General features: G+C 37.0%; 1 protein-coding gene across 1 annotated transcript in view; it reads left to right on the top strand.

The window, feature by feature from the left end:
- The window catches only part of LOC140797214 (anaphase-promoting complex subunit 2), a 35,539-nt gene that overhangs the window by 8,928 nt on the left and 11,943 nt on the right, over positions 1–14,668 (top strand). The window contains exons 2-6 of the mRNA XM_073150496.1: positions 583–672; positions 3,389–3,620; positions 4,291–4,583; positions 4,686–4,757; positions 5,198–5,439. Coding sequence (XP_073006597.1) covers positions 583–672; positions 3,389–3,620; positions 4,291–4,583; positions 4,686–4,757; positions 5,198–5,439 — 929 coding nt within the window. The remainder of the gene's footprint in view (positions 1–582; positions 673–3,388; positions 3,621–4,290; positions 4,584–4,685; positions 4,758–5,197; positions 5,440–14,668) is intronic.

The raw sequence follows: 14,668 nt of genomic DNA, 5'->3' as shown, positions 1-14,668 counted from the left end.
ACTCTAAAAGATAAATCCAAACCTAATTCGGACGTAATGGATGCTTGAACGATGGAACTTGTACATTTTCTTTGTCAATTTCCTCCTGTTCAACCAAAATTCGACTATGATGAATTTGCATCTTATGGATATTCTCTCACTATGGATGCTTATGCAAGTGCAGCTAGTGGCCTGCCACTCGGCATACTTTGTTAACTGTTACAACTGAGGACGAACGTTATTAACTGTTCTTTAAGCTGTACTAGGCATACTGAATACTATATACAATCTGAAGTTACCAGTCAGATTATTTGAACATATATGTAATGAAAAAAGTCAAATGTAAGCAAATTCTCTGGTCAGCGTCTTTCGCTTAATGTGGTGATGTTGAGTTGCCTTTTTTGTGTAATATATTATCATGCTTCATCCAGGAATTACTTTACTAGAACAAGTTATCATCTTGTATTCATCTCATGTGTCATATGGATATTTTCTCTATAAAGATACTTCCTATTTATTGAAGATGATCGTTGACTAGAAATAAAATCATGAAAAAGAAAATGAAAATGATCCCTTAGCCATTCTCTTACATTTGTTGTGCAGGAAACATTCAAAAAGAATGCTGTCAAGGCATTTTGGCAGCAATTTGATGCTTACTGTGATGCTCCTACACTTGAGAGGGCTAAATTTCATGTACGTTATCTGACTATGTTGAAAAGTCTGTTTTTCTCTAGTATGCAAACTTCACAGTAGTTAAGTGACTTGAGATCTAGATTTGGCTTGAGATATTCTCAATCAGAAGATGCTGAAAAGTGCAAGCTTTTGCCGTGTTATATTTTCTTTTTCAGTTGTGCTCATACTTTCTTTTGTTGTGGAATTATGTATCCCTTTAAGTACCTGTTCCTTGCTTTGTATAATGCAAAACAGCTTTCTTTTATTCATAACCATAAAAGCATTATGATCTCATCTATGTTTGAGAATCTAGAGTGACCTAAGATTTTGTATATGCTTCTTTTAGTGATGAACATTATTTGATATCTTATTTGTGAACCTAAATAAGAAACACCAAGTAAAATGTCTATAATCTTATTATATGTATATTTAAATTTGAGTTTGCAATATTCAACTGCTCCACCTTTTTCTTTTCTCTAAATGAGTGGGACTACTAACCAACATGGAATAAGAGTTGATTGTGTTCAGCATAATTAGGGTTAGCATCCATAGGGAACAAGTTGCATGATAATTGGTTGATATTGCTTAGGCATGTCCAAAGACCATATAGGGGACCTGTAAGGAGTGGTTTCATTCAAGTAGAAAGTGCTTCAAGGAGGGGAAGGCTGAAATTGATTTGGTAGTAAAGAATGTGTTATGTGTGAAAGCGATTTAAGTCTTTAACTCCAACTCATTTTTGTTTGATGCCACCTCTCTTTCCTACATGCCATCTGTTACTAGTTGATAGCATGAAGCATGTGAAGAAGTTGGAGACGTCACATGAGCAGCTCCAAGTGAAAATGGCAATAAAAAATTCTTGGGCACAGAATAGAGCCCGGTTCGCACATCTTGTAAAATAGTGTTTCTAAGTGACATGGCTACGAAGACTTCAAGAAGAAGAAAAATGTGGGTTTCGCGAGAAAAGAAGAGAAGAGGGTTGTGATGTGAGTGAAGAGGATTATTCCTCCTCTTTGTAAGTCTCTTCTCCAATTTCAATATAGTGAAATCGACGGCGGATCTCTATGGACGTAGCCCAGTCAATGTAAACATATATCTTTTTGATGCTGCGTGATTGTGATTTTCTTCTTGTTCTTTATTTGACCACCTACAGTTGAAATTAGAAGGCATCCAGGCATTTGGTTTAGTAGGGAATCTCACCCAAAGTGGGATAAATGATTAGTAGCAGGCCAGCCCAAATGGACTTAAGGCCTTCTTGTGTTGTTGTTCCATTGGAAACTTATGCAGAGAAGGAAATTGTAGTTGAAAAATGGTAATGTTAAGGCTGAAATATGTCCTATTATGGTAGATCTATGCTGAGCCGTCAGACGAATTATATTGGATTATGTGGCCACATAAATAGTCAAATTGACTGAATTCATATCAATGGATAAAGTACATGGATGGTCCTAATGATTCAAGGGCTATATAGTGCTATCCAAAAGCATTACATGATCAACTCAAACGGAAAAAAGAATTAATATCTGTCTCACGTAATTACGTTAACAAAGAGCAATGGAGGAAAATAATCAGGACAGAATATTTTGCATAATGTGACTATTGAAGACCTTCTGGTAGTGAAGTTACACAATGTTCATGAAACATTACAAATTATCGTGTCTAATGAAAGAATTACTTAGGCTATAAGCATGTGTGAACATAATAAAGGACAAAGCATCATTTTGTTAGTGACTATTACAGATGTCAAACTCTTGGCTAATCCTTTACAATCTCTAGAATTTTCATGGTCAAGCTACATGCGCTGTCTGCTCTAAATAAATGAGGGAAAGAAAACATAAGCTACTAGTATCTAGACATAATGATATGTTCAAAATTAGGATCTTTCAAGTGCAGGTTATAGTTGTAAGAGATTTGGATTTTCAAAGTTAAAACTGCACTGACTTGTTCAAATTTTAGGGTGAATCCTAATAAAACCTAGGTCAAGGATTGCTGTCCCTGTAGTAGCTCATGCTGATCACCGGCCGGCATGTGCCGCAAAAGAGGGAGGGAAAAAGAGGAGGGAGACTACTCATCTTCACCTTTCATCGCTTGCCGTCAACCTCGTTGTCAAACTCGCCATTGACCTTGTTGTCAGACTCGCCGCCGACTTCGTCGTCGTCCGTCGTTTGCATGCTTGAGCTCGATGATAAAAGCGTTGCTTGCACCCACGTCGGGTGCCCTAGCTCGAGAGAAAGAAGGGATAGGTTGGGTTGAGTCAGGTTGAATGAAAACTTTGTTGCGGATCCAGAGTGGCGAAGCAAGCTTGACGATGAGGTTGATGGCAAGCGGTGAAACAAGCTCAATGACGAGCAACAAAGGGCAAAGATAAGTAGTGACGGCAAGGACGACCAAATCATTGCTAGGAGGGGTGCTATGCGGCACTCCTCATGCCGCGTGTTGGTACACATGCCCTGTGTCGGTCGGCACGGCCATCATTGACCTAAATTCATGTGCAAGTTTTTTAAACAAGTCAATATTATTGACAAATGATGCTATATGAATGTCAATTTTATTTATACTACTCTTAATTAATCTTGAACGATGAACGTCTTATCACTGTGCTAAAAATAAACTTAGTGCGGTAGGTCCCAGAAATATATGTTTAATCCAAATTTATTATTTCACTATTCTAGCTTTCATTTTCTTCCACTTGACTAAAATGGTCTTATTAACTTATTGCTACCCAAAATTGCTATTCCAGATTCAAGAGGACTGGCCTGAGGAATTATTAAGTAAATGTCTTGAAGAAATATGTTTGGAAAAGAGTTATCAAGAGAAGTGCCTTTTTATTCTTGTTCATGCTTTACAGTCATATGAGGATGGCATTCCAGAAGGAAAGACCAAACCAGAACATTATGTTTCAACGCTGATGTCCAGATACCAGTTAATGGTATCTTCAGTTCTTCTCTCAACACTAGCTTGGAATTTTCCTGGTCAGTTAAAATTTTTTTTTTCTGTAGAAAAGCTTTATTGCTGATATAATCATGCTTTTTGCTGTGACTATTTCTCATTGTAACTTAATTTTCCATGATTCTTTTGGCTATGTTTTTCTAGACATTCTTCAAATTATACTATTTCTCATTTCAATGACCTCTAAATGTTTCATTTCAATGAAATTTTATTCTATCCAATATTATTGTTTCTGGAGGTTTTCTGCAAAAGACCTTCCCCATGAAGCATCATGTATTCAGTTTCTTTTTTGTCATTTGTCAGATATTAAAATGGTCTTCTTTTCTAGTCCCTTTTTTGTTGAGAAAATATCTTGAGTAATTTCTATCCTGACCTATAGCTAGCTAATTCGACTCAATTACACCCCTAGTCACCAACCCTCATTCTATTTTTGTGTTGTTCTGCGTATATCAGTGTTTTCTGTGTATTTGTGCTGTGTGTATATTATACGTTCCTTTGTCTGCATTCAGTGCAAGTATGTGTGGTTGTGCAAGTTGAAGACTGCTCCAATATTATATTTTCATGTGTTTCCTTTCATTTGGCATGGAGAATTAGTGTGGGAAACATAACTTTCTTATTTGAGTTGCAGGCTCCTTTTTATAGTTTCTTTTTACTATCAGTCCTGAGTGGCAATATATTGTTCCTTTATTTCAGAGATACTTCGAATCTACTTTAGGAAAAAGTTGGAGGAGCTAAATACCATGATGGGTGGGGATCATGAAGAAGAACATCACTTTCCAACAGATGTTCATGATTCTACACAACAGAACATAATTTCCTCTGGGAATGGTGATATGGATATTGATATGTGTTCTCATGGAACAGCTATTTCAAAAAGCAACAACTTGGTTAAGAACATCGGCAAGGTTGTTCGTGATCTTAGGAGTCTTGGTTTTACATCCATGACTGAAGATGCCTATGCCTCTGCAATTTTTTTGCTTTTAAAGGTTTGTAGGCCTTCATTTATAACATATATGAGATCCTGTGAGCATGCTTATGTTCTCCAGTCTTTGCCATCTTTATCTGACATGTAATTGTCTCAACAACAGTCCAAGGTTCATGACTTAGCTGGTGAGGATTACAGGAATCCTGTTCTTGGAGATATCAAGACATGGATTCAGGTACTTCTCAGACATAATTTTTGATGTTCCCAGTTTATTTGTCTGATTTGGATTGCTGATTGAGAAGTAGACCAAAGCTGTACCCAGGAGTTCTATTTTTTTTTCTCCATTTAGTATACTCCATATCTTGGGACATTTGGTGAGAGTGATTCAGAGATATTTGTTCTAAGTTGATTTTTACTATTTATGTGTTGCTTAATAGTTTCTTTCGTGCTGTACCACTAGTACCCAGTCAAGTACAAGAACTTGGGTACAAATAATTATTTCAACATTTTACTAGTTTGAGCAACTCTCCTTATCTGCATATTATGTAGATGCAAAGTCAAAAAAAAAGAAGAAGCTTAATCTTGTATGTCACAACTTAAGAATAACTTTTTAACTTCCTGACGATGAGCAAGTGACTGAAATATTTGCCCTTATTCTGTCAATTTATTTATCAGGCTGTGCCTCTTCAGTTTTTACATGCTCTTTTGGCATATCTGGGGGACTCACTCGACTACGAGAGTGGCTCATCTGGTCTTAAGTCACCTTTGGCTTCAAACCCTTCGTGCTTCCCTGGGATTGGCATTCCTCCTGAAGGTCTTGTCAGGTGGCAATTGCGACTCGAGTATTATGCTTATGAAACTTTGCAGGACCTGAGAGTAGGCAAACTTTTTGAGATCATTGTGGACTACCCTGACAGGTGATTTTCTTAATTGTTCTGTGTTCCTGAAAGGTGATTTCTTAAATATCCTAGTTTCAGAAAGACAATTTTCTTAATTACTGAGTTCCTGAAAGGTGATATTTTTTTTTCTTTACTTTGGTCCATTGGAGATTTTAAGTTTTTAACAAAAAATGTACATGGCTTTGGAGAGAGTTCTCTCATAATTGGTAGCCCCATCCTGCATGCTTATATATTGTAATGGTTATACTGCTTGCCCATTTTACTACTGTAGATGCATGTATAAACTGGTTTCCATTTTTGCTTCCGCTCTAATGTATCATGAATATACATTATTATATCTGACCCACCCCATTTAGTCATCTGTATTTCCACTGGAGTTTTTGTTTGGTAATTGAATTGAGTTTAGTACAACTATGGTCTTGGTCTTTTGGAGATATATGTATATGTACTTCTTGAGTTTTATCACGATCTGAAATTGGAATCATGACTAGCTATATATCTCAATATGTTTGAGATATACGAAGCCTTACTAATACTTTCTAAGTACACAATGACAAGAATTAATAAAAAAAAGAATTTAATATATATACTTTAACCCAATATAAAAATAACCAATGTAATTACTAATGTGTTCCTAAGCAACTTGAATTAATAATTAATCTAAAACATAAAGACTAAAAAATGGAAAGGTAAAAGGGGTAGATCGTGGTGCATCTCACTCAATCGCCACGCTGATTATTACCTAAAATATTAGAAGAGAAAATTTCATGAGCCAACAACTATAGCTTAGTGAGTAGAATCCATGCAAAAGCCAAATAAATCTGAAATTTATAATGTTGAATAAAATCTAAATCCAGCAAAAATGACAATTTCACTAAGCATGTTCTTAAGGTAATAATAACAATAATAATAATAACAGAATGTCATATCTCATAACATGCTCAGTTTTAACATACTAAAATTTTTTCAATAATAATAATGTCGTTTGTTTCAATTGGATTTATATGCTGTGGATCCAAATCAACTAAAAGTCATATCGAGATGACGTTCGGGTTTCTTCCTCATAGATAATCTGGTTAGGGTCACTAGGATGTGTCACTATGTGATAAATCTACCTTGTCTCTTCCACTAACCGTTGAGAGAGATTAGAATCATCTTAGGAAGTCTTTTGATCTAATTTGAGACTGTTCCCTAAGTGATTTAAAATAGGACTTTTCTCTCAACTAGCAAATAGACTTAAGTTACTACGGAAAATTGCTCGCAATCTATACCGGGACTGTTCTCTAAGTCAATATCCAATATCAATTATATTTTTATACTAATATTGTCACGATCCGAAATAGGAATCATGACCGGCCATGCATCTCAATATGCTTGAGATATACGAAGCCTTATTAATACTCTCTACGTGTACGATGGCAAAATAAATAAATAAAATAAAGATCTGCTTTATTAAATTTAAAACTAATTACAATAAACATAAGACAATATTAATGTTTTTGAGTCTCTAAACGAAATAAATAAAAGTTCTAATCTAAAGCATAAAATTCAAAATAGCGGAAAAGTAAATAGCAAGGTTCCCAGTATCGGGATCGGGATTAGTATCGGCCGTCCAGAAAAACGATACGTATCGGCCGTATCGGCCGTTCGTATCTGATCGGACTATTTTTTAATTATATAAAATTCTAAATATTATTTAAAAATGTAGAAAAATTTAAAAAAAATGACAAAAAATAAGAAAACAAAAATTACAAACATATGGAGTCTAAAAACTTAAAAAAATGTAATTACTTACTTAGAATTTAAAATTTTGTTGAATACCAAGCTGGTTCTCGTAAATTTCTATAGTCTTCATCATCATAATCACCATAAGTTTGTAAATATTGATGTCTGGGACCTGATGCTCCAAAAAGTGATTCCATCATACTAGTCATATTGTATGGATCTTGTTGTGTGACTTGCGTTTGAAGAGGATAATAACCAGCATTTGGATCTTGTGCCTGAGAATACTGAGGATGCTGAGGATAATAACTAGCATATGGATCTTGTGATGGCTCCGAACAATAAATACTCGATGTACCATAATCATAGGAACCAAAATGCATCTCATGACGACGTCGCTGATATGTATATATATCCTCAGTTTCTCTGTCTTCACTCCTTATGCCTCCTTGACTTTCCTCAACAAATGTAGATGGAATGATCTCACTACCATATGTATCATCAGGACTATGACTAGTACTAGTAGGTATACTATCTCTCGCTGCTGAATGACTCGTACCAGCCTATGCCCTCGTCGTGGTCTCTCCCAATATTTCATCTAACCATGGGTTATCTCTGTCATCTAATACCCTGTCCTCTATCTCTCTGATCCATGGAGTCAAGGGGTTTTATTTATCAAAAACATGATTTAAATCAATTAGTTGTTCATTTTCTGCCTTTCTTCTTAAATTTCTCTCCCTCAATCTCATATTATAATGACAAAAAACTAACTTCTCCAATATTTCCATTGTTAATCGGTTGCGTGTTTTTGTGTGGATTAAGGAGAAAGTAGTCTAATTTCTTTCACACTGTGATAAAGACAGTTTGACTTAAAATCTTCTTTGCTATTGGCGTCAAATTTGGTGCCTCCTCCCATCCATAAATAGACCACCATTCGGCTGGAGTGTTATGAGATATAGCTGCAGCAACTTTAGCAGTACTGAATTGCTCAGCTCTCAATCTATATCTCTCCATCTGAAATCAGAAATATATTATTAGCTTATTGATTATATTGATTATTGAAAGTTAAAACTTGAAACAAATAATAATAAAATTATTTAATTGAATCATAACTTATTTATCGCACAGGATTTGTTTATGAATATCGGGCTCAAGCTTGCTGATTACCTTTCTAACCCCCAATAAGACTTCACTATTATTATTGACATTTTTAGAGAATTAAATTCTTGGATTAAGAAAATACCCTGTAGAAATTTAAAAATTGTAAGCATTCAAATTTTTAAATATTCATAAATAAAAGTAAATTAAAACTTAAAACTTAAAAGCATGCTTACCAGCAGCGTGTATATCTCTATGTAGTTGTTTGTTCCATCTAGAATCAATCATCTTCCACCACTTCCTATAACTTTGGCCCACATTTTTTTTATTGATCTCAGACTTGTCATCACTGTTTACAATTCTTAATACTTTGACAAAAGGCTCAAATACTGCGGTGACAATTGTAATATTATCCCAAAATGTATTTTCAAGAGCCATATTTTTCAAAATTTCACCTAAAGATTTATCTTTAGGTTTCATATTCTTAATTTTCATAGACCACTCCTGTGATGTAAACATCCGCATAATATCATCTTTGTAGCGCATGATGCTCTCCAAGGCTAAAAAATGAGTGGCAAATCTAGTGACGCTGGGTCTGATGATCTCCCTATCACTAGTCATCTGCCTGAGTAAATTAAGAACCCAACCATGGTTATATATAAAATTTGTTAACCTCTGACCTTCACATATGATCATGTCAATTTCAGGCTCTTTTGCAATATATCCTCTAACATCAGATCAATACAATGTGCAGCACATATCGTCCAATATAAATGAGGTTTTTTAATCATCAGTAAATTTCCAGTAGTTTTATAATTTGCCCCATTATCAGTAACCACTTGGACTACTCTTTTTTCACCAATTTCTTGTACTACCTCATCTATCAACTGATAAATATAATCTGCATTTTTAAAATGAGCAGTAACATCCACAGACTTCAAAAATATTATCCCCATGCCAGAGTACACTAAGAAATTAATTATATTTCTTCAGTTTTGTGTACTCCACCCATCACACATCAGTGTACAACCAAATTCATCCCAATACCGTTTAAATGTCTCAATATAAGTATGAAGTTCATCTACCTCTGAGTCAAGATATTTAGTAGTAATATCATTTGAACTAGGAGGGGGAACACCAGGCCCTACTGATTGTATAGCATCCACCATAGTGTGATAGTAAGGGCTATCAGCTACATTGAAAGAAATATGGTTGTAGAAGAAAAATTTAGAGATAGCTCTACCAATGTGTTTTTTTGTATTTTTAATTCCTTTGAGAGCTGTCTTGATTGAAGTCTGTGTACGGCTCCATTTTTTCTGAAGATATGTATCCATTGGTCCAATATTTTCAGACTCTGCTGTAACACCAGGAGTCCTATGGGTAGAACTGCTGCCCCCATATTCTCTCTCTCATCGTATATTAACTGATCTAGATCTCTGAAAGTTACCAGCAGTACTTCTTCTCATCTCTTCCTCTTCTCTATGCATATTTCTACTCTCTTTTATTGCCCTACTCATCTGTCTCTCCTCCTCATCCTCCTCACTTTGCTCACTGCTATCATTATCAATCTGTACAGGATTATGCATCAATTCTTCACGAATTATTGACTCTCTTTGTTGTGCAGATTGTTTATCCTTCTTTTTGCCAATTAAATGAGCCAACATCTGCTTTCTAACTTCCAAAGACACTTGAGTGCAAGCTGCTATATTTCCTTGTCTTCCAGCTAAATGTTCTTTCAAACGGCTGACACCACCACTCATTTTTTTTCCACACCAGTTGCATTTAATGCGTCTTTTATCTTGCCCAATAGTGCTACAATGTTGTCACCCAATGTCGGTATCATATGACTTCTCTTTTGGAGCCATTGATATTTTAGCTCTGCAAGACTGCAGCTAAAAAACATCAACAAAAATCAAACTAAAATATAAAATAATTTAAAATTTATGAGGCATAATTGCATAAGCGGACCAGTCTTCTTTGCTGCAGAAGAAAAGCCGTTCTTTCGCCTTCAGCTCTTGTCTTGGCAGAAGCGGCAGAGATAGTCTTCTTCTTCTGCAATTTGCTATACAATGGAAAAAAAAACTGAAAAAAAAAACTTACCGAAGGTCGCCGGAGATCGAGGTCGTCGGAGAACGTTGCCGGAGGTCGAGGTCACCGGAGAGACAGAGATCTACTCACTACTCAGTCGCCGGTGAGAAAGAGAGTAAGAGATCCGTGAGAAAGAGAGAAAGAAAGAAAGAAAGAAAAGAGAGAAAGAGAGGAAAAGAGAGAAAGAGAGAGAAAAGGGAGAGAGGCAGGTGGGGGATGGGGACATCAATTATTGATGTCCCTCGGGTCGGATTCGACCCGTTCCCACTCGTTTCGGTCAGGATCGGCCGATCTCATTCGGGATCGGCCGAAACTGGGAACCCTGGTAAATAGGTGAATCCTACGTGAAGGTGGAGTCCGGGTACATCTCGCTCAGTCACCCAGCTGACTATTACCTGAGATAGATAAATAAATACAAAAAGAATTCATGAGCCAACAACTATAGCTCAGTGAGTGGAATTCACTCAAAAATCAAATAAATTCTAAATTCTAAATAAATCCATGAGCCAACATTATTTTATGTTTATTGCAATTAGTTTTAAATTTAATAAAGTAGATCTTCATTTTATTTATTTATTTTGCCATTGTACACGTAGAAAGTACTAATAAGGCTTCGTGTATCTCAAGCATATTGAGATGCATGGTCAGTCATGATTCCTATTTTGGGTCGTGAAAATGTTGGTATCAGAGCCTAAAATTTTGTTATTCTAAATCACCTTTAGAGTTGTGTGGAAGTCCGGTGGTATAAGCTCAGGTTCGTTATGAAATTTTTATTATATTCAGTGAAATTATTCATATTTTATTTATAAATCTTGAAGGGGCAATATGTATACGCGTCGTCGTCGACGAGCAGCTGCGGCTCAGAGTTTATCTCCTGACAGGAGTAGGGAGCAAGAGCCGGCTCCTGCTCAAGCGCCAGCTCTTGCACCAACTGCTATTCCTATCCAGACTCCTACCTTTGCCTAGATTCCCACTCCTGCCCCAGTTCCTGCTACTCATACAGTGGTATCAGTGCTACAGACTCTTCTTCAGGCCATTGGAGGACAGTCATCGGAGACTCCGACTATATCAGAGTCAAGGCCCCTTAGTCTAGATAGGGGTACAGTGTTTGAAATTTTTTTGAAGGCATCTCCACCTGCCTTTTAGAGGGACTACTGATCCGATTGAAGCAGAGGCATGGCTGCTGCGAATCGAGAAGATATTGCGAGTATTGGATTGTTCAGAGGATCAAAAGGTTGCCTTGACGACCTATATGTTTGAGGATCGAGCAGAGCATTGGTGGCAGATGATTGAGCGCCAGTACGTTGGACAAGAGAAGGAGCTGACCTGGGGAAACTTTAAGAGGATTTTCTTTGAGAAGTACTACCCTCGGGCCTTAAAGAAAAAGAAACATGATGAGTTCTTTGAGCTGAGACATGGAGGCATGTCTGTGGTGGACTTTGAGGCGAGGTTCACTGAGCTGGTGCGATTTGTTCCACATATAGCAGCGAGCGAGGAAGAGAAAGTTAGCTTCTTCGAGGGTAAGTTGCGGCCAGCCATCAGAGATAGGATATCACTATTCCAGTGTCAGACACTTCCAGAAATGGTGTCTAAGACACTCCTCGCCGAGAGAAACATTGGGGAGCTTCGCCAAGAACGAGAACAACAGCAATCCACGAAGAAGCCGAGGAGGTACCATGAGCAAAACAGAAGAGGCGATCAGTCGTCTGGACAGCCCTTGAGGGCCGGGAGTGGACCAAACCCTTCTGGGGAAGGTCCCAAATAGAGTCAGCTTAAAAATTCTACAAGGTGTGGACGCTCCCATTCGTCTAGTGTTGGGTGCAATGAAGTACCACAAAGCTGCTACAACTTGTAGAAGACCGGCCACTTGGCGAGAGATTGCAAAGGACCACATGGGGGATGGCGTCCAACTTCGCAACAGGATCAACAGCATCGACCATCCCAGTCAGGCACAGCGAACAATAGGCCTCCAGCAAATAGCGGAAATCCAGGAGCGAGGCTAGAGAATAAAGGAAGAATTTACACTTTGACGCAGGAAGAGGCTGAGCACTCACCATCTGTGGTGCAAGGTACATTATCTATTTCTTCCATACCAGCTAAAGTCCTTATAGACTCTGGAGCCTCACACTCTTTTGGTTCACCTGATTTTCTTTCCTTATTACCTATTGCACCTGAGATTATGAAATCATATTTAGCAGTGACTACACCCATAGGGAGGACCATACTTTTAAATCTTATTTGCAGATCTTGTTTAGTAGAGATAGCTGATCAGAAACTTCCAGTAGATCTTATTTGTCTAGACATGCATGATTTTGACATTATACTGGGTATGGATTGGCTATCTGCACATCATGATATAGTAGATTGTAGAATGAAAAGGGTTACATTTTCTATCCCGGAGAAGCCAGAATTTTTCTTCCAGGGTGAGTGAAAGATTCCTACGACTAGTATTATCTCAGCACTTCAAGCAAATCGATTAATGAAGAAAGGATGCCCATGCTTTTTGGCATCGGTAGTGGGTGTGGAGCGTGCAGAGCAGGAGATTCATGAACTTCAAGTTGTAAATGAATTTCCAGATGTTTTTCTTAAAGATCTACCTGGTCTTCCACCCGATAGAGAGATAGACTTTACCATAGATCTGCTCCCTGGCACTGAACCAATATCAAAGGCACCCTACAGGATGGCACCAGCAGAACTTAGAGAGTTGCAAATCCAATTTCAAGAGTTGCTAGATTTGGATTTTATTCGTCTGAGTGTATCACCTTGGGGAGCACCAGTTTTATTTGTAAAGAAGAAAGATGGATCGATGCGTCTTTGCATTGATTATCGGGAGTTAAATAAAGTCAGTGTGAAGAACATGTATTCACTATCCCGGATCGATAATCTTTTTGATCAACTACAAGGCTCTCAGGTTTTCTCAAAAATCGATTTGAGATCTGGTTATCACCAATTGAAGATCAAGAATGAAGATATTACAAAGACAGCATTTAGGACTCGCTATGGCCATTATGAGTTCTTAGTGATGCCTTTCGGCCTTATAAATGCACCTACAACTTTTATGGACTTAATGAACCGGGTTTTCAAAACCTTCTTAGACCAGTTTTTTGTGATATTCATTGACGATATATTGATCTATTCCAAGAGCAGAGAAAAGCATGAGGAACATCTAAGGATAATACTTCAAACTCTTCGTGAGGAAAAGCTTTATGCAAAGTTTAAGAAGTGTGAGTTTTTGTTGGATGAGGTGGCTTTCTTAGGACATATAATCAGCAAGGATGGAGTCAAGGTGGATCAAAAGAAGATCGAGGCTGTTAGCAAATGGCCGAGACCTACTTCAGTATCTGAAGTACGCAGTTTTTATAAATGAGATAAGAATAATTTTACTGAATATAATAAAAATTTCACAACGAACCTGAGCTTATGCCACTGGACCTCCACACAACTCTAAGGGTGATTTAAAATGACAAAATTTTAGCTCTGATACCAACATTGTCACGACCCAAAATAGGAATCATGACTGGCCATGCATCTCAATATGCTTGAGATGCACGAAGCTTTATTAATACTCTCTACGTGTACGATGGCAAAATAAATAAATAAAATGAGAATGTGTTTTATTAAATTGTATAACTAATTGCAATAAAGATAAAATAATGTTAATATTTTTGAGTCTCTAAATTAAATGAATAAAACTTCTAATCTAAAGCATAAAATCTAAAAGGGCGGAAGATAAATAGGTGAATCCTAAGTGGAGGTGGAGTCCGGGTACATCTCGTTCAGTCGCCCTGCTGACTATTACCTGAAATAGATAAACAAATACAAAAAAAACAATATAACCCATGAGCCAACTAAAGCTCAGTGAGTGGAATCCACTCGAAAACCAAATAAATTTTAAATCATATTAATGCTGAATAAATTAAACTAAAAGCAACAATATCCATAACAATATGCAATATGCATGCTCTCTAAATAATAACAATGATAACAATAGAGAGATGTCACAACTTATAACTTTGAACGTTTTCAACATATTAACATCTTTTGATATTTATACTGTCATATGTCTCAATGGGTCTAAACCCTATGGATCCACATCAACTAGAAGTCATCTAGAGATGACGCTCGGGACTTTTCCTCATAGCTGATCCGGTTAGGGTCATCAGATGGTATCACCCTGTGATCAACACACCCTATCTTTTTCTCTAACTGTGAGAGAAGTTAGAGTCACCTAGGAAATTTTTTCATTCATCCTAGGACTGTTCCCTAACCCCGCTAGAGTCATCTAAGAAAATCACCGCAGTGATTTAATTTAAAACTTTCCCTTGGACTTCCAAATAAA

Source organism: Typha latifolia, chromosome 11 (genome assembly GCF_019914945.1).
Source record: "Typha latifolia isolate L0001 chromosome 11, TyphaL0001v2, whole genome shotgun sequence".
NCBI lineage: Eukaryota > Viridiplantae > Streptophyta > Magnoliopsida > Poales > Typhaceae > Typha > Typha latifolia.
This window is presented reverse-complemented; position numbering and strand designations above follow the sequence as displayed.